General features: G+C 41.5%; 1 protein-coding gene across 4 annotated transcripts in view; it reads right to left on the bottom strand.

Moving 5' to 3' along the window:
- Positions 1 to 21,247, bottom strand: part of ulk2 (unc-51 like autophagy activating kinase 2) — a 110,629-nt gene that overhangs the window by 57,399 nt on the left and 31,983 nt on the right. For all 4 annotated transcript variants that reach the window (XM_070856975.1, XM_070856977.1, XM_070856978.1 and 1 more), the window contains 3 exons: positions 5,224 to 5,256; positions 3,387 to 3,423; positions 1,591 to 1,764 (listed from right to left, as the gene is read on the bottom strand). In XM_070856975.1, the coding sequence (XP_070713076.1) occupies positions 1,591 to 1,764; positions 3,387 to 3,423; positions 5,224 to 5,256 (244 nt within the window). The remainder of the gene's footprint in view (positions 1 to 1,590; positions 1,765 to 3,386; positions 3,424 to 5,223; positions 5,257 to 21,247) is intronic.

Raw genomic sequence — 21,247 nt, 5'->3', positions numbered from 1 at the left:
AAATGGAGTATGACACTGCCTGCTGTTTTGTGAGCGTGATGCCTCTGTTTATAACCCAAGCACATTCATGCTTGCCTTTCAGCAAAGTTGTAAATAATCTATGTGCTTGGAATTACTCAACCAGAATAGGAATTCTTAGAACTTCCCGGGTGAATGTGTAGTGCAGCAGTAAATACAAGTGTTGTGCCAGGTTTCTGAGAGAGAGCAATCCTAGATTAAATCCCTTATGTCACTTGAATTAGCTGCTGTCAAAGCAGATGTCATGGCATCTGTTCTCATTTTGTAATTTCTTTTGATTAAACAATAATTCTCCCCTCATCTCCTGAAGGCCCCGACTCTTGCTGGGGACCAGCTCCACGCCCAAGAAGAATGTATCATGTGAGAGTCTGGACAGAGTGTGCTGGAAAGTTATTAAATTATCATAGCTAAGCAGTCCTGCTGTCAACAGGCATCCACACACTTTCCAACTAGAGTTACTGGATGTCAATGGTGAGCGAGGTTCCTGACTATTTTCCCTCTTCCATAGACCAGAAGCATTGAGGCAAACTGCAGCACCCAACTGCTGCTAGCGCCGACTTCCTTTCAAAGTTATTCACTAGGGCAAGTGCTTCAAGGCATTTGAGACATGTCGTAAGATCCTATTTAAATGCACACCTACTTTCTAACTCAGCACCAACAGTGAATTGAACACGAGACTTTGTGACAGTACAATGCTAGACTCTGGTTTTACTCGAGGCTAGAAGTGCCCTGCGAGCCATCTGTGACCCTCGAATCCTAACAATTTTGCCCATAAAGCTCAGGCAACTCAGTTCCATTGGAGCTGATATTTCTTGTGTCAGCCGTGGCTAGCACCCTTCTAGCACTCTGGAAGGTTGTGTTCCAGGGACTTGAACACATAAATCCAGACTAACTCTCCAGTGCAGTGCTGAGGGAGCGCTGCACTGTCGGAGGTGCCGTATTTCAGATGAGACATTTAACCGAGGCCCTGTCTGCCCTCTTAGGTGGACGTAAAAGATCCCATGGCACTATTTCGAAGAGGAGCAGGGGAGTTATCCCTGATGTACTGACCAATATTTATCCCTCAATCAACACGACAAAAACAGATTATCTGGTCATTATCACATTGCTGTTTGTGGGACCTTCCTGTGCACATGTTGACTGCCATGTTTCCCACATTACAACAGTGACTACATTCCAAAAGTACTTCATTGGCTGTAAAGCACTTTGAGATGTCTGGTGGTCGTGAAAAGCGCTATATAAATGCAAGTCTTTTTCTCTTTTCTGTCCTGTTAGGTGGTGTGGAAAGGGCTGTTCCCTCAGGAAACATCACAATCTGTGGAATCAGCAGCTTGAGCTGTATGTAGATTAATGGGAACACTGTAGTTCTCAAGGCTCAGCTCAGAGAAAACTTGGGACACTCCGGCACAAAACTATCAAGAAACCATTCAGAAAATTCAGCTAAAACATTTAAGAGCAAGATAGTGCAATCTCCAATTCTTCAAAGGGAGAGGAGAGGCATTACAATCTGCAGGTAATGCTTCACACACAAGACTGATTTTGCTAGAGATAACAACAATCTTTTAGATTTACCTATTTTGACACGAATGCCATTCATAGTAGACTTTTTCCGGCTGACATAGGACAGTAGAATATTCTGTGGTTTCAGATCTCGATGGATTATTCCTTTGTTGTGAAGTATTCGCATAGCAGCTGCGATCTGCTGGAGAAAGACTCTAATGGTGTCTTCGCTAAGTGTCCCTTTGGCTATTCAAAGTAAAGAATTTGTTTTAATACAAAATCTGGGGTATAATGTTTTTACAAAATCTGATATCAGAGGCACTATATGACTGCAGTGATATTTCTAGAAGTGTAAACAGCTAACTAGACTTTTGAAACAAACTAAAAAAAACCTAGTCTCAAACACGAACTAAAATTGGCAGTACTGGAAACACTCAGATCAGGCAGCATCTTTGAGTGTGAACCTGTTGTCACAACGAGTTTGATGAAGGGTCCACATCTGAAACATTAACTCCTCTGTTCCCTTCACAAATGTTCCTGATCTGCTCAGTGCTTCCAGCATTTTCAGTTTTTGACTGACACTGCTACATCCTGTTCATTCGCAACAAGAGGTGTGCTTGGTGCAGAACCAAGGAGGTCCATTTCCCCTTCCGCAGGGAACGTTTGTGCAAATCTGAATGCCAAAACATTCCTGACAATCAATATAATTACAACGCTGTAGAGAGCACGTCTTTACATCTATAGAGTCAGACTTTAGCATAAAATACAGTTTAACTGCTTTGCCCCCAAAATGATTGCAACATCTTATTTACACACTTATCCTGAATGAAGTGATCTGTTCCAATAACGGTGCACGGTAATCACATTTATTTCTGATTTAAAGCCGGGGATCCGTTATAAAGAGGAAGATACACCCAATGAAGTCAATGTTATTTTCCAGCTTAAGGTTTGGAGAAGTGTGAGACCATGTTTTTATTACCCTGGTGTTACTTCATTTCAGCAGTTTAGAGGAATTTAAAATAAATGTGTGACTATTGTGGCATTTTGTAGGTACCTGCTTTTCCAATAATGTGACTATAACCTAGAATTCAACTAACTGAAATCCAAAAGGACATTCTCAAAATGTCTTTGGTCAAAAAGATTATACATCAGAACACCAATTAATGTCAAGCAATTACAATACAACTATTTTCAGAGTATTCAACTTTCCTTCCATTCTCCATCTTAAATATACAAAATTTTCACCAGAGGTTGTTATTGTTGGTCACTCAGTTTTACAGATAAACATGCCCTGACCTACCAACTGCCATAAAGTGAAGATTAAAAAGTAAACATTCAAATGATGCAGCATGAACAATGATGCAAAACCAAACAAATATTTTCAGTTATGCAAATATATCTGGATGTATTTGAAAGGTCAGAATCCAACAATAGCAGCTGATCAGCACAACAGTGTACAACGGACTCCCAACATAAGCTGGCCTGCTCGCTCGCTTGCAAAAAGGAAAGCAAGGGAACTGCGCTGAATCCTGACCCCAGCAGTGGGAGAGGAAGAACAGAACATGGTGTTTCAAACAAAATTTAAGTACAAGAGGGAAACGGAAATTTGAACAGTATTTTGCAGCACAGAAAACTACAGGTTCAAAGTTACTGATACAGTATGGTCTCAAATGTTCAATTTACAAACTTCAACATCTCTTTATACAAGCACATATATTTAAATAGGGAGGTGCTGCATTTACCCCTTTCGTATTGATGAGGTCAGCAGCTATCACTGCATCACAGTTTAGAACACTAATCCTTTGAACACTATCCAGCGAAAGGAGTTAATGCTCACATCAATTGTAATAAAGAGCGTTTTAGTTTACCTTGCAGATAATCTGCCAGGTCACCTCCATTGCAGTACTGTGAAGAGGAAGGGAAAAAAATATCAATGTAATACTTTCAAGCCACTAGTAGCTTAAAATTAAAATACCATGTATTTTTGACACAATAAAGTGTCCCATGTTTTAAAAAATGGATTTTTTTTTGTGGCTATTCAATGAGAAAATGAAATTAGCACACTTACAGACTACTGCCTAACTTCACTGATCACAATTATCTACCCAGGAGCTGGCTCAAAGCAGCATCAGTGATGCAGTCTCTAAATACTCAGCCTGTTGCATCCCTGCCTTTTAGTCTGAAGAATAGATACCCTGACTGTGTGGCAAGAATGGGTGTACTTCATGAAAGAGATGGAAGATAAAAGGTGGTGGAGCAAAGTTGAAGATAGAACAAACCTACATTTTCACCTTACCCTGACAAAAGTAGTAATGTTGGGTAGCTGCCTGACAATTGCAAATACAAAACGCTGCAGACCTTAGATTAAATATCAGTGCAATTGAACATTACAACAGTACAAATAATGAGGCTCAATAACAAAGATTTTGGATAGCTGGAAACAGACTGCAATTGGCAACAGATTACTTGGATGGTAAAGCAAAAGCAAAATTTAGCTATCCAAAAGGACTTGAAAGTTAGCAGTATATAGCTACTGGATGGCAACTAGTCAGTTGGTTAAGTCTCCACTTTCCTCCAGAGCTTTCCTAAACTCAAACAGCATGAGTACCCAACAACTTGTATTTATATAGCGCCTTTAATGTAGTGAAATGTCCCAAGGCGCTTGACAGGAGTATTATGAGATAAAAAATGTCACACCGAGCCGCATAAGTAAAAATTAGCGCAGGAAGAGGGATATTTTAAGGAGTGTTTTAAAAGAGGAGGCGGAGAGGTTTAGGCAGGGAGTTCCAGAGCTTGGGGCCTAGGCAACAGAAGGCACGGCCACTGATGGTTGAACGATTATGATCTGAAGACAACAGCACAGTGATGGAAGAGCGAGAACAGCCTATAGGTTTAGAAAATATTTTAAAAATCGGTTTGCACTGACCATACCAATTAAACCAAAAAAAATGTTTTTGAAATTATCAAAAGTCTCATTGGCAGTTCTCACAATTTACTTATGCAAGTACCAAGATGACCAGTCTTTGATTTATTGCATGGCATTCTTAATCCTTTTGGCTTGTTTTAAATGGATTGGTACATTTCTTAATCATTACAGAAATAAGGTGTGAGAGCATGCATGCCAATATGAATCTCTCAATTCTCTCGCCCAGTACAATCACCTGCAAGTCTGACAAGCAAGTGGGTGAGCTGCCCGCAGGCCTTTGCCAACATCACTGTGAATCGTGCCGCAGCGCAGTGATTCCACGCCTCAGATTTCTGCAACTGACGGGCAGCACCTGCAAAGTGGTGACATGGTGGAAATTATTCCCATTTCTCTCTCTCTCTGCTCGGGCAATGCAACTTGGTGCTCCAATGCACTGTGCTACAAGAAAGGCACATTATCCTGGAGCTGACGGCATCAACAAATATTGGTCAATCAGCTAGCGAATCCTGAGAACCCTAATTGGATGGTTCAAATCTTAAGTAACTGAACTGGATAACCAGAACGAAGATGTAAACAAACACATCCAAGTGGATAATTCAATACATTCAGCTCGTCAGATAGATGAGTCTGTGAGGTCTATATTTTCAGGTTTATCAATTATGAAAGGAGAGCTGTACCTGTAACTATAAAAATGTAAATACTCCATCACAGTGTATCCTGTTCCATCATTCAGGATAAACAACATCTGAATAGAGAATTAAAGTATCCTTTAGACTTACCTCCATCACCAAGTGAACAGAGTTTGGAGTCTCCTGAAATGGAAAAAAAAAGTGAGCAATTATTAACTTTAATCATAGAATCATAGAAAATTACAATACAGAGGGAGGCCATTCGCACATCATGTCCGTTAGTTACAGATTTAAGAAAAAAAAACATTTCGGAAGGGATGAAAAATACTGACTTGCCCAGGAACATGTTGCATAGGAGTACACACTGCAGAGAAACAATAGCTGACTTCAGCTGAGAAAATACTTCAAATATGACAACATACAGAGTTGTGTATCTCTTAAGCCAATTCTATAAGCACTTCTAAAGAATCATTAAATAAGTTTTAGTGTCAAGACCCGACAACAATATTGGGCCAGAATATGCAGCAGCAGGGCATCGATTGGTGTCTGTCGTTAAGTTGGACATGCCCTTACATGTTTAGGTTTTAAAATGTTGTGCATGACAAGTTGCTGAAAGTGCGAGGATAACTTCTCTCGCTATATGCCCCAGGCTGTATCATTTGTTTCTCGCTGCATTACTGCTCATTTCTCACTCCCTTAATTCCACCAGGGACCCATCTTTCCGTCATTCTGGTCGCTGGAGTTCGCTCCCAAAACTACTTTACTTCCTGCCTTTAAAACTCTCCTAAAAAACCATCGCTTCTACTCTGTCTTTGTTCTCTTATTGCTCCTCCCACACACAATTTTCCTCCTTTCCTTGTTCAGTATCCATCTCTCTGGTTTTCCAGTACTCCAGCTGTTTATGTGAGAAGTGCTATATGAATGTTGTTGTTGCTTTCACAGAACCTCATCAAAGTATCAACATAAACTGTAGAAAACGTTGTGGCCCAAACTACCCAACCTTCAAAAATGGATGACAGATAAAAATAAGATACTTGTTAGTTAAATACTCCCTTTAGACAAAATGAATACAAATATTTTAAACAGCAATTGCAAAACCAAACTGAAGAATCATGGTCATAAACTTTGATTGGTAATGAATACTAAAGTACTGTTTATCCATTTATGTTTCTACCAGTAACGAGTCAAATCTATGCCGCTTTGGTCAATACAAACTCCATTAGCAGACGTCGGTGATAACCGGCCTCAGAAATTGTCAAAATTCAGGATTGTACCATGGAGTGGTAAATGGAAGTTGGCATGTCCATGATTTCCCAACCTCGACCATGTCACCAGGGTGAGCACCAAAATAAAGAGAAATAGAGGAAAAACTAGAAAATGCAATTGCCCTGCCCACCACGCGACAATTCTGGAGATATGAATATGGTACAATAGACAATGGGGAATAGTTGAATATTAAAGCATCTCAAATATTTAACCAGAACAACTATTCATTATGGCCAGTATGAATTCTTGTAATTGTAAACTCTTACTGTGTCTTCAGACTGGGCTGTGGATGGGAAAAGTTTGTTTTGCCTGTCGAGGCTGAAGAACAAAGTCATTTAAAAATCACAGGGCTCACGTTTGTTTCAGGTTTCACATTCATAGAATCATAGAAATTTACAGCACGGAAGGAGGTCATTTCGGCCCATCGTGTCTGCGCCGGCCGACAAAGAGCTATCCAGCCTAATCCCACTTTCCAGCTCTTTGTCCGTAGCCTTGCAGGTTACGGCTCTTCAAGTGCACATCCAAATACTTTTTAAATGTGGTGAGGGTTTCTGCCTCTTCCACCCTTTCAGGCAGTGAGTTCCAGACCCCCCACCACCCTCTGGCTGAAGAAATTTCCCCTCATACCCCCTCTAAACCTTCTATCAATTACTTTAAATCTATGCTGCTTGGTTGCTGACCCCTTTGCTAAGGGAAATGGATCCGTCCTATCTAGACCCCTCATAATTTTATACATCTCAAAAGGGTCTCCCCTCAGCCTCCTCTGTTCCAAAGAAAACAACCCCAGCCTATCCAATCTTGCCTCATAGCTAAAATTCCAGTCCAGCCAACATCCTCGTAAATCTTCTCTGTACCCTTCTCTAGTGCAATCACATCTTTCCTGTAATGTGACGACCAGAACTGCACGCAGTTCTCTAGCTGTGGCCTAACTAGTGTTTCTTTACAGTTCAAGCATAACCTCCCTGCTCTTGTATTCTATGCCTCGGTTAATAAAGGCAAGTATTCCGTATGCCTTCTTAACCACGATACATCACCTTGCTTTGTTGTAATATTAAGTATGGTTAAATTTTCTGTGAAACCTGGTCATAATGAACATTTTGCTTAGCAAGAGCACATTCTTTTCAGATCACGAGCATTAATGGCTTGCAGTAGAGCCTCACACTGAAAAGTGGGCGAAATATCAAAAACAGCAGCTGGCAACCGACTATAAATATCACTCCCAGCAGTGTGCGTGCACGTGACTAGTCAGATGTCAGCATGTGCCGAGCTCTTCCCAGTATTGAAACTGAATCCATTCACAGCAAATACCTGCATACAGTACACCTATCTTACTCATTTGTATATTTATCTTTCTGAAGTTCTGTGTCTCGAATGTAAATTCAGGCAACCCCTTGATGAATGTGCAAGAAAACAAAAAAATAAAATACCTGAACCAACGCTTTTCTAACAAAATGCTTTGGCAGATTAACCAAAACAGACCCCGACTATATTAAGATAAAGGAAGACAAATCAACAGGACTGAACAGAAACGTAAAACAAAGTTACTTTGCAATATCCAGAGATGGTAAGCTAGCTTCAGTTGGGCAAGAAAACCCCTCCCAGAAAAACAGAGTTCAATGGAGGGCAGAGAGAGAACCCTCCAGTGACTGGAGTCATAACTGATACAAAGGAAGATGGTTGTGGTTGTCAGACGCCAATCATCGCAGGCCCAGGAGTTCCTCAGGAAAACGCCCTCAATCCAACCATCTTCAGCTATTTCATCAATGGCCTTCCCTCCATCATAAAGTCAGCAGTGGGGTTGTTTGCTAGCAATTCCAGTACTCAGCTCCATCAATGAAGCAACGCATTCCAACCTGCTGCAGGACCTGGACAACACCCAAGGTAGGGCTGACAAGTAACAGGTAACATTTGTCACATAGGTGCCAGATAATGACCATCTCAAACAAGAGAAAGCCCAGCCATCTTTCCCCAACCTTCAATGGAATCACCATCGCCAAATCCTCAACCATCAACATCTTGGGGATTGCCAGTGACCAGAAGCATAAAGGGATCAGTCTTATAAATACTGTTGCTAGACAAGTAAGGCCGAGGCTGATTATTCTGTGGCAAGTCGCTTATCTCCTGACCCTTCAATACCGATTGACCTTCTATAATGCTCATTAGGAATGTGATGGAATACTCACCACTAGCGTGAATGGGTGCAGCCACAAAAACACAAGCAACTCGATACCATTCAGGATAGAGCAGTTCACCGGATTGGCTGCCTGCCACTAGACTCAATATCCACCTTCCTCGATTACCAGCGCACTGGGGCTGCAGTACATACAATTTAAAGGATGCACTGCACCAACTCACCAAGGTTACTTCAAGAGTACCTTCCCTACAACCTCAACCACTGAAAAGGACAAAAGCAGAAATGTAGAGGGAATACTATCAAGCTTCCTCCCGTCACACACCATATTGATTTGAATTTATATTGGCATTCCTTCACAGTTGCTGGTTCAATATCATGAAATCCCTTACCCAATAACCTTTGTCGAAACAGGGAATGCGGGGTTTCAAGGAGAACCCCACCACCACCTTCTCAATGACGTGCAAATGATCAATGAATGCAGCTTCGCAAGCGCTGCCCATAATCCCGAATTTTAAAAATCTGTGCACAGATTACCTGAGAACAAACATTCAGTATTCTATTCACACCATCACCAAGACTGCCAACTTCCACGTACACTTTAACTATCTTCCCCCAACTGCTGAAACCCATACCCGTGCTCGTCATCTCCGGACTTCATGATTCCAATACTAGTCTTGCTGACCTTCCTTCATCCACACTAACTCCAACCTGTTCCAAATGTAGCTGCTCGCATCTCATCCTACTCAAAGCTCACCATTATACTCATCCTCTATGACCTTCCACAAGCTCTCTTCTACCTTCAATTTAAAATTCACATCCGTGTATTCCTCCACGACCTCACTCTGCAACCGCCACTAGACAAACTCTCCTTCCTGTACTCTTTGGTCTTCTGACTCTGTAATGGTAGAGATCACCAGAATGAAAAGGAAAAGGAGATATTTCTTTTTTAAAAGTCTTCAAAATTATCTTGTGCCAAATGCCGCATGGAATTAGACATTTTTGTGCGGCATAAATATGTCCGACAAAGAGGAAACAAAATGTTATGTTTTCTTCTTTGGTTATGCATCCCCAAGCTATATTCCACTGGCTACCAAGCCTCTGCCAAAACTTCACGAGTCAGCTGCCAGATGGAGTGTAAATTACAGTCCTAAATAATTGATCCTTATTTCTCCTCCTTTCCTTCCTCTACCGTCTCTCCAACAGGCTGATTAGGATATATTAGTCGGTCATGAGGATGAGCCTATTTTCCCAATATTTGGTGCTAAAGCATGCTGAAGAACTATTCCATTCAATTACCACTGCATTATCCACACAAGGTTTTCATGTGCGTCAACTTCACAATAAACAGCTCTTTGGAAGCAATTTTCCAGATTACTAAACATATTTGCAATGTCACACAACACAAATATTAGAACAATGTCATCCGAATACTCTTGGGCTGAAAAATGCTGGAAATACTCAGGTCAGGCAGCATCTATGGAGAGAGAAACTGAGTTAACGTTTCAGATCGATGACCTTTCCATGGGTTCTGATGAAAGGTCACTTTGCCTTTTTTTCCAGCATCCATAGTTTTTTGCTTTAATACTCTTGGGCTAACTGGTTTCCTGTTTTTCTTCAATTACACGAGGATCTTTCTCTTTTCCCTCCCAAAAGCACCAACTGCTGCTGACGTATAGTTCCAAAGGTACCAGTTACCTCCTATCTCACCCAACCAGCTTGAAATGCAATGATTCACAGCATTTGGAATCATAAATTGGGGCAGGGAATGACAGCTATACCCACATGCTTCACACTGGACAGTGATCATAGCTGATTTAACTCCTTTATAGCCCAGGAGCACAGGATTATATTTTTATAGCATTCCAAGCTCAATACAGGCAGTTTAGATTCTCGCACCCTGCTGTACAGCAACAAATGCAAATTGAATCCCTGGCGGGAGGGAGAATAAAATCTCACATTTGCTACTGAAACAGCCACAATCATCAACTTGTTAACTGCCTTAGGATCAAGGCCTATTGGAAGAGGTGCCCTTAGACACAAAATAATTCAGAAGTATGTGGAACTGGAAACTATAAAATAGACACACCATCATAGGCAGTCCCTTGAAACAAAGATGACTTGCTTCCATGCCAAAAATGGAACACCACTGTTGAATGTTCAGTGGATTATAAACAAGGTGGTGCATTACAATGTTCAGAGGGGAATTATTGCTCTGGCTTAGCTCTGGGTTTAACAACGGCTTTTATTCCATATCTGGCCTTTACTTTTGTAGCAACATTTATATTTCTGCTAATGGCACTGTTGAAGCCGGATGTGCCAGCAGTGTTTCAGTACTTTGCTGCACTTCCACCAACGTCAGAACTGCTGTCTGTGATGATGTAGTGAACTAAGTGGAACAAAAATGACATTTGCAAACTGCAGCTGGAAATGAAATGATTCACAGCATTTGGAATCATAAATCAATGGGCTGAAGAAGTGTACTTTAGACACAAAATAATTCAGAAGCATGTGGTTTAAGCCACTCATGTCTGTCAGATGTGAGTCAGTGGCTTGCTTTGTTTTATAAATTGCTCTGCAATTACATACATCTTGCAAAAAAAACACATTAGTCTATCCCGTGCACAAACATACTGCAGGTAATGCAGCAAGAGAGAATTAAAAGGAGATGAAACAGGTCTGCTAGAACTCGCACTTAGATAATATATTCACTACATACAGGTTAATGAGTGTGGGTTTCAGAGATCTATTATAATTACTGAGTGATGAACAGTTTGTATCGAAACAACTTGTCTTTTAATGAACTTTATACCCATGAAAGGGCTGGACACCAACTTTTCCAGCCATTTACTTCCTCAATACGTGATCCAAGGTTAACTGCAGATAGTTACAAACTATTTATTTCTTGGGCGTTATAGTGGCGCACAATATTGCTGCACCAAAACACTTTGAAGCAAAGCTAGATCATAGTTCCCTACACAGGGAGCTCACGATTCCTGTCAAGTCATACTGTAGAGGAAAGCAATAGGACTGAATGTAACAGAATGTGCAAAATACTACAGCCTGGCCCAATTAGAATCAGTTGCTCTAAAATTGTAGCTGCTTATTTCTAATTCGTTTCACCACTGTATGATTGGAAAAATGTATGAATATATCCATTTAAAAAGGACCAAAAAAGCACATTATGGACCACAGGAGTGTTAGATAACAACTTGAAACCAAGAGAGAAAAAAAATTAATACAATGTCTTTGCAAATGACTGTAAAGCAAGTTTAATATATATATACACAATTGTGTGAAATATTTCATCTGCACATACAATCTAGCCTCAGTTTTCTCGATTTACCAATCCAGACTGTGTTCTGCAAACTGACCAAAGTTTTCTTCTATCGCTATTGAACAAAAATACTTTATGAGCAGAACAGCACTGCTCAAGCTTTCTTTGTCGCTTCTCTGATAAGCTATCTTTTATACAATGGTTGTGGTCTGTAGTGTAAGGCTCATTTCAACCGTCCTCAGCTATGCATAGCCTTGTACTGATAATTTGCTGCTTTTCCCCAGATTATACATCTGTTAATTTTATAAATGGGGGGAAAATGTTGAATCCATCTCTCCCAATCTATATTCTGTCTACAGCCCACTAATGCATTTTTGAAGGAGTTGGTTTCCGGTACAAGAAAAATCAGGTGATATGTTCCCCGTTGGCATTTTCTCATTGTGATATGACTAATTATGGTCATCTTATCATGGACCAATGACATGAGACTTTTCTGTCACATTGCACCCACTCAGAAGTCGCGATTACTGTTGGCCAATGAGATGTCTAGAAAGTGACAATCAATTGGAACATTTACATGATTATGATTGGTCAATGAGATTGCTTGTAAAAGCACCCTCAGCAATTTTATTTTTAAAAAGTCAAACAAGAAAAACTAACTTGATCACACAACACAAGGTCATGACTGCCACTGCCATGACGCACAACAACTATAGTATTCCTCTGTAATGCTGTAAATAAATGAGGTAGGTCAGCATTACTTATTTCGTATTCCTATAATCAATATTAATGCTAAAATTGGGACATTAGTCTGTCACTGCATAAATACCAAAAGGGTCCATTTGAACGTCCTGTCTAAAGTGGACATGGTGTGTTAGGATTTGTAGCTTGCAGCATCACTCAGAACTTGTATGGTATCCAACTTCTTTTGCTCTTTAGGTTACTCCCCCACCTTGTCTCACTACCATGTTGTTATCTCAAGGACACGAACGGGTAACTTGTCCCCAGGGCTCATTCGACACGAACTAATCATCAAAAGTTACAATAAGAGCATCTAGATTGACTATTTTTTTTTAAAGTTCCCTCCCTCTAGGAAAGTGCACCCCCACCCCAATAAACTCTGATTGTCGAGCTAAAACTGGGCACTCAACACAAGAAGAATCTGATCTCTTTATAATTTGATACATCAGGATAAACCACTATAATGACAACCGATTTGAGCACAGCAAAATTCTTGGATAAAGTGAGTAGATCCTCCTGAAATACTATTGCAAGCTTTAATATACTAACTAGAATTAACAAGGCTAGTGAGCAATCTAAGGAAGTAGGCATGTGAAAGAGAGGAAAACAACATACAAAACAAACTGCTGCTAGAAAATGTTGTTCCGACCCATTGGTGTTAAGGTGCAGCTGGATGTCGAGGTGCAGCCTAGCCACTGTATTCTATCTGACCACATGACTGATTGCTGCACAAAGTGTAAGTTTGTAAACATGAAATGGAGTGTTGCAGTAGGAATATTCAAGCACAATTAATGGAACAGCCTGGTACAGGAGTTAGGATCTTCACTGCCGCCCTGCCACAGTGTCATGCTGCCGCAGCAGAACTTTTACAACAGGTTTTTTTTCATATTTTTTATTTTATTAAAGCAAACATACAATCAGTTCATGTTGCCAGACACGATCAGCACTGCAAAGACTTCATTCTATGTATAAGTCCTTAGTATTTTACCATCATCCATGCCACTGTTACCTCTAGATGTGACTAATCCCTTGCTCTGCTGGCTGGTCTCCCATCTTCCACCCTCCATAAACTTCACGTCATCCAGAACTCAGTTGGCCCCCACCCTAATTCTCACCGTCCCGTTTGCCCATCACCCCTGTGCTCTCTGACCTACATTGGCTTCAGGTACTGTTACACCTCAATTTTTAATTTCTCATCCCCATGTTTAAATCCCTCCATGGCATCGCCGCTCCCCATCTCTGCAAGCTCCTCCAGTCCTACAGCGAGTAAATTAACATGCAGCATGCACCTAGACTTTGTTTAAAAACTTGCCAGGTAAAGAGCAGAATGAGTAAGAAAGTCAAGTAATTCAACTGCTCGTAGAATGATGTCTAGTTTACTAGAGTTTAAGAACGAACAGATCCAACAATTCAAGAGAAATTTCTTCACCCAGAGAGCGGTGAGAATGTGGAACTCGCTACCACGAGTGGTTGTGGCAAATAGCATAATTGAATTTAAGAAGCAACTAGAAAAGAACATGAGGGAGAAAGGTATAGAAGGATAAGGTGGATATTCTTAATAGGGTGGACGAATTAACTGCGCAGGCAGCTATTAATGAATATGATATAATTGGGATTACGGAGACATGGCTCCAGGGTGACCAAGGCTGGGAACTCAACATCCAGGGATATTCAACATTCAGGAAGAATAGACAGAAAGGAAAATGAGGTGGTGTAGCGTTGCTGACTAAAGAGGAATTTAACGCAATAGTAAGGAAGGACATTAGCTTGGATGATGCGGAATCTGTATGGGTAGAGCTGCGGAATACCAAAGGGCAGAAAACGCTAGTGGGAGTTGTGTACAGACCACCAAACAGTAGTAGTGAGGTTGGGGACAGCATCAAACAAGAAATTAGGGGTGCATACAATAAAGATACAGCAGTTATCATGGGCGACTTTAATCTACATATAGATTGGAATAACCAAACTGGTAGCAATACGGTGGAGGAGGATTTTCTAGAGTGTATTAGGGATGGTTTTCTAGGCCAGTATGTCGAAGAACCAACTAGAGCGCTGGCCATCCTAGACTGGGTGATGTGTAATGAGAAAGGACTAATTAGCAATCTTGTTGTGCGTGGCCCCTTGGGGAAGAATGACCATAATATGGTAAAATTCTTTATTAAGATGGAGAGTGACACAGTTAATTCAGAGACTAGGGTCCTGAACTTAAGGAAAGGTAACTTCAATAGTATGAGATGTGAATTGGCTAGAATAGACTGGTAAATGATACTTAAAGGGTTGACGGGGAATAGGCAATGGCAAACCTTTAAAGATCACATGGATAAGCTTCAACAATTGTACATCCCTGTCTGGAGTAAAAATAAAACGGGGAGGGTGGCTCAGCCGTGGCTAACAAGGGAAATTAAGGATAGTGTTAAATCCAAGGAAGAGGCATATAAATTGGCCAGAAAAAGCAGCAAACCTGAGGACTGGGAGAAATTTAGAATTCAGCAGAGGGGGACAAAGGGTGTAATTAGGAGGGGGAAAGTAGAGTATGAGAGGAAGCTTGCTGGGAACATAAAAATTGACTGCAAAAGCTTCTATAGATATGTGAAGAGAAAAAGATTAGTGAAGACAAACATAGGTCCCTTGCAGTCAGAATCAGGTGAATTAATAATGGGGAACAAAGATTTGGCACACCAATTGAACAAATACTTTGGTTCTGTCTTCACGAAGGAAGTCACAAATATCCTTCCGGATGTACTAGGGGACTGAGGGTCTAGCGAGAAAGAGGAACTGAAGGAGATCCTTATTAGTCAGAAAATTGTGTTCGGGAAATTGATGGGATTGAAGGCCGATAAATCCCCAGGGCTGATAGTCTGCATCCCAGAGTACTTAAGGAAGTGGCCCTAGAAATAGTGGATGCATTGGTGATCATTTTCCAACAGTCTAGCGACTCTGGATCAGTTCCTATGGACTGGAGGGCAGCTAATGTAACACCACTTTTTAAGAAGGGAGGGAGAGAGAAGCCAGGTAATTATAGACCAGTTCGCCTGACATCAGTAGTGGGGAAAATGTTGGAGTCAATTATTAAAGATGAAATAGCAGCGCATTTGGAAGGCAGTGACAGGATCATGAAAGGGAAATCATGCTTGACAAATCTTCTAGAATTTTTTGAGGATGTAACTAGTAGAGTGGACAAGGAAGAACCAGTGGACATGGTGTATTTGGACTTTCAAAAGGCTTTTGACAAGGTCCCACACAAGAGATTAGTGTACAAAATTAAAGCACATGGTATTGGGGGTAATGTATTGACGTGGATAGAGAACTGGTTGGCAGACAGAAAGCACAGAGTCGGGATAAACGGGTCCTTTTCAGAATGGCAGACAGTGACTAGTGGGGTGCCGCAGGGCTCAGTGCTGGGACCCCAGCTATTTATAATATACATCAATGATTTAGATGAAGGAATTGAGTGTAATATCTCCAAGTTTGTAAATGACACGAAGCTGGGTGGCGGTGTGAGCTGTGAGGAGGATGCTAAGAGGCTGCAGGGTGACTTGGACAGGTTAGGTGAGTGGGCAAATGCATGGCAGATGCAGTATAATGTGGATAAATGTGAGGTTATCCACTTTGGTGGCAAAAACATGAAGGCAGAATATTATCTGAATAACGGCAGATTAGGAAAAGGGGAGGTGCAACGAGACCTGGGTGCCATGGTACATCAGTCATTGAAAGTTGGCATGCAGGTACAGCAGGCGGTGAAGTCGACAGATGGCATGTTGGCATTCATAGCTAGGGGATTTGAGTATAAGAACAGGGAGGTCTTACTGCAGTTGTATAGGGCCTTGGTGAGGCCTCACCTGGAACACTGTGTTAGTTTTGGTCTCCTAATCTGAGGAAGGACGTTCTTGCTATTGAGGGATTGCAGCGAAGGTTCACCAGACCGATTCCCGGGATGGCAGGATTGACATATGAGGAGAGACTGGACCGACTGGGCCTGTATTCACTGGAGTTTAGAAGAATTAGATGCAGGTTCGATGCAGGAAGAATGTTCCCGATGTTGGGGAAGTCCAGAACCAGGGGTCACAGTCTAAGGAGAAGGGGTAAGCCATTTAGGACCAAGATGAGGAGAAACTTCTTCACTCAGAGAGTTGTTAACCTGTGGAATTCTCTACCACAGAGAGTTGTTGATGCCAGTTCATTAGATATATTCAAGAGGGAGTTAGATATGGCCCTTACGGCTAAAGGGATCAAGGGGTATAGAGAGAAAGCAGGAAAGGGGTACTGAGGTGAATGATCAGCCATGATCTTATTGAATGTTGGTGCAGGCTCGAATGGACGAATGGCCTACTCCTGCACCTATTTTATATGTTTCTATGATATGCAGATAGGGTGAGATGAAGTAGGCTGGGAGGAGGCTCCCACCGTGGCTAACTAAAGAAATAAAAGACGGTATCCAATTAAAAACAAGGGCATACAAAGTGGCCAAAACTAGTGCGAGGACAGAAGACTGGAAAGCTTTTAAAAGCCAGCAAAGAACGACTAAAAAAATGATTAAGAAAGGGAAGATAGACTATAAAAGTAAACTAGCACAAAATATAAAAACAGATAGCATGAGTTTCTATAGGTATATAAAAAGGAAAAGAGTGGCTAAAATAAATGTTGGTCCCTTAGAGGATGAGATTGGGGAATTAGTAATGGGGAACATGGAGATGGCAGAAACTTTGAACAAATATTTTGTATCAGTCTTTACGGTAGAGGACACTAACAATATTCCAGCTATGGTGGGGAGGGAAAGAGAGGAACTTAACACAATCACAATCACTAAGGAGGTGGTACTCAGTATGGTAATGGGACTAAAGGCAGATAAATCCCCCGAACCTGATGGCTTGCAGCCTCGGGTCTTAGGAGAAGTAGCAGCAGGGATTGTGGATGCATTGGTTGTAATTTACCAAAATTCCCTGGATTCTGGGGAGGTCCCAGCAGATTGGAAAACTGCAAATGTAATGCCCCTATTTAAAAAAGGAGACAGACAAAACGCAGGAAAGTATAGACCAGTTAGCCTAACATATGTGATTAGGAAAATGTTGGAGTCCATTATTAGCGAAGCAGTAGCAGGACATTTGGATAAGCAAAATTCGGTCAGGCAGAGTCAGCATGGATTTATGAAGGGGAAGTCATGTTTGACAAATTTGCTGGAGTTCTTTGAGGATGTAACAAACAGGGTCGATAAAGGGGAACCAGTGGATGTGGTGTATTTGGACTTCCAGAAGGCATTTGACAAGGTGCCACATAAAAGGTTACTGCACAAGATAAAAGTTCACGGGGTTGGGGGTAATACATTAGCATGGTTAGAGGATTGGCTAACTAACAGAGAGTCAGGATAAATGGTTCGTTCACTGGTTGGCAACCAGTAACTAGTGGGGTGCCGCAGGGATCAGTGCTGGGTCCCCAACTATTTACAATCTATCATAACGACTTGGAAGAAGGACTGATTGTAATGTAGCCAAGTTTGCTGACGATACAAAGATGGGAGGAAAAGCAATGTGTGAGGAGGCCACAAAAAATCTGCAAAAGGAACAGACAGGCTAAGTGAGTGGGCAAAAAGTTGGCAGATGGAATATAATGTTGGAAAGTGTGAGGTCAAGCACTTCAAAGAGCAAGTTATTATTTAAAGGGAGAAAGATTGCAAAGTGCCGCAGTACAGCGGGACCTGGGAGGTACTTGTGCATGAAACACAATAGGATAGTATGCAGGTACAGCAAGTGATCAGGAAGGCCAATGGTATCTTGGCCTTAATTGCAAAGGGGATGGAGTATAAAAGCAGGGAAGTCTTGCTACAGCTTTACAAGGTTTTGGTGAAGCCACACCTGGAATAATGCGTGCAGTTTTGGTTTCCATATTTACGAAAGGATATACTTGCTTTGGAGGCAGTTCAGAGAAGGTTCACTTGATTGATTCCGGGGACGAGGGGGTTGACTTATGAGGAAAGGTTGAGTAGGTTGGGCCTCTACTCATTGGCGTTCAGAAGAATGAGAGGCGATCTTATCGAAACGTGTAAGATTATGAGGGGGCTTGACAAGGTGGATGCAGAGAGGATGTTCCCAATGATGGGGGAGACTAGAACTAGAGAGCATGATCTTAGAATAAGAGGCCACCCATTTAAAACAAAGATGAGAAGAAATTTATTCGCTCAGAGGTTGGTAAATCTGTGGAATTCGCTGCCTCAGAGAGCTGTGGAAGCTGGGATATTGAATAAATTTAAGACAGAAATAGACAGTTTCTTAAACGATAAGGGGATAAGGGGAGCAGGCGGGGAAGTGGAGCTGAATCCATGATCAGATCAGCCATGATCTTATTGAATGGCGGAGCAGGCTCGAGGGGCCGTATGGCCGCCTACTGCTCCTCTTTCTTATGTTCTTGTGTTCTCGGCTCGTGTGGAGCTTAAACCTGTTGGGCCGAATGGCCTGCTTCTGTGCTGTAATTTTTAATGTGATTCTAAACAATTATCGTACTTTATATAAAAGGCAGTAAGCCTAATTGAGCAAAGAAAAAATGTTTTTTTGAAAGTTCTTTTCCAATCATTCACGTTTGAACCTCTAAGAATAAATTTATTGATGGCAAAGGAGGAAAATAGCCTTTTTGGAAATTCCTCATTCTTATGCAACAGTCTCAGAACATTAAACTCTCCAACTGACTGCAGTGGAGAACAAAATATTGTGTATATAAATCACAAAGAATAACTTTATGGGCCCAAATTTCCACAGGATAAAAAACGGGCGCCCCTCCGAGCTGGGCGCCCGTTTTCGCGCCTAAATCGGTACCAGAAAAAAACGCGCTACTCTCGAGTGCTTTGCAGCTCCTTGTCTGTTTGGTGTGGCGCCCAGGGGGCGGAGCCTACACTCGCGCCGATTTTGCAAGTGGGAGGGGGCGGGTACTATTTATATGAGTTTTTTTCCTGCCGGCAACGCTGCGCGTGCGCGTTGGAGCGTTCGCGCACGCGCAGTGTGAAGGAAACATTGGCACTCGGCCATTTTTGTAGTTCTTTGTAGCTGTTTAATTTTTGAACATATTTTAATAAAAGCACATTGCCATCAGCACATCAGCACTGAGGCTACCCTTCTCACTGTCTCCTTCCCCTCCCCACCCTCCACGGCAACAAACGGCGGTTTCCTCCCCCTCCCTCCCCTCCACGGCAACAAACGGCGGTTTCCTCCCCCTCCCTCCCCTCCACGGCAACAAACGGCGGTTTCCTCCCCCTCCCCTCCGCGGCAACAAATGGCGGTTTCCTTCCCCACCCCCCGCGGGAACGAACGGTGGCTGAAGCACTTTCACACAGGTAGGAAGATGGTTTATTTAATCTTTTCTTTGCTTATAAATGTTTATTCAGGTTGGATTTATTTGTATAATATTTGTAGAAGTATAAATAAGGATTGATTGTAGAATTTAATGACTTCCCTCCCCCCCCACCTCGTTCTGGACGCCTAATTTGTAACCTGCGCCTGATTTTTTAATGTGTAGAACAGGTTTTTTCAGTTCGACAAAAATCTTCACTTGCTCCATTCTACTTTAGTTTGGAGTACGTTTTCACTGTGGAAACTTTGAAATCAGGCATCAGTGGCCGGACACGCCCCCTTTTGAAGAAAAAATTCTGTTCCAAAGTAGAACTGTTCTACCTGACTAGAACTGCAGAAAAAAAAATGTGGAGAATTGCGATTTCTAAGATAGTCCGTTCTCCACCAGTTGCTCCTAAAAATCAGGCGCAAATCATGTGGAAACTTGGGCCCTAAAAGTTACGGCAACAAGTAGTAACTTAAAATAGTAAAAAGTAGTCTTCAGCATTCCCTAGAATATCTAAACTGGTCTAAACCTAAACTGCGAATGGCAGTGAAGATGGGATTCAAAGAGTCGAACAAAATCTCACTACTGCAATACCTTTACTTAGCAGGTTTTTGTGTTAAAAATAGTTTTTGTGTTAAAAATAGTTTTATGACGTTTTTCTCATGTCTAAGCAAGATTTCTGCTTAGGTTGCAACAGTGGAACATCATTTTCTGTTTTCACTTCAGATTACCATATCCGTAGTTTATACTCCCTTAAGTGTTCTTCCCGTTTCAAACCACATCCTATAATTCTACATTCTATATAAATATCCACACGAGTTTCAGAAAACCCATTTATATTTTAATTAACACATCTTCCCATCTTTTTCTATTTCTAAACTGCCACATTGAAATAATTGATAAATGCAGTAAAGCACAACAGAAAGCACGTTCTCCTGTTTAATCACTGCAGTACCTCGTTAATATTCTAATCCACTACTCCAAAACCATAAACAACATCAAACCTGCAGTCATCAGGAAAAAAATCCTTGCTGACATGGAATGGTTTTTTTTGATCATTAGCCCAGAAGAAGGTAGCTTTCAATATCAGAACTCCTGTCTACAGGGATTAAAGCTGCCAATTTAAAGCCCAGCTCCTTTGTTTTAGTGCTTCAATGTAAAAAATGATTTAGGCAAATACATTCTGTGGGGATGAGGGGGAGGGGAAGAGAGAGCAACCGAAGACTGCCACAGCGATTTTCTGATTATAAACTGCAAGTCTTATTGGACTGGGAAAAAAAGGTGAAACATGTACTTGCAGCACAAAAATATAAGAATTTACGTATTTCAAAACAAATGCAGTGAATCTAAAATGAAGATGGCAGCATTCGATTCAGAATTGGAAATGTTTCTGCTGGAAACTCCAGTACTAATGACACGATCACAATAGATACAGAGGA

Source organism: Pristiophorus japonicus, chromosome 16 (assembly GCF_044704955.1).
Source record: "Pristiophorus japonicus isolate sPriJap1 chromosome 16, sPriJap1.hap1, whole genome shotgun sequence".
Lineage (NCBI taxonomy): Eukaryota > Metazoa > Chordata > Chondrichthyes > Pristiophoridae > Pristiophorus > Pristiophorus japonicus.
Note: the sequence above shows the minus strand (reverse complement) of the source record. Positions and strands in the feature narration are given on the sequence as shown.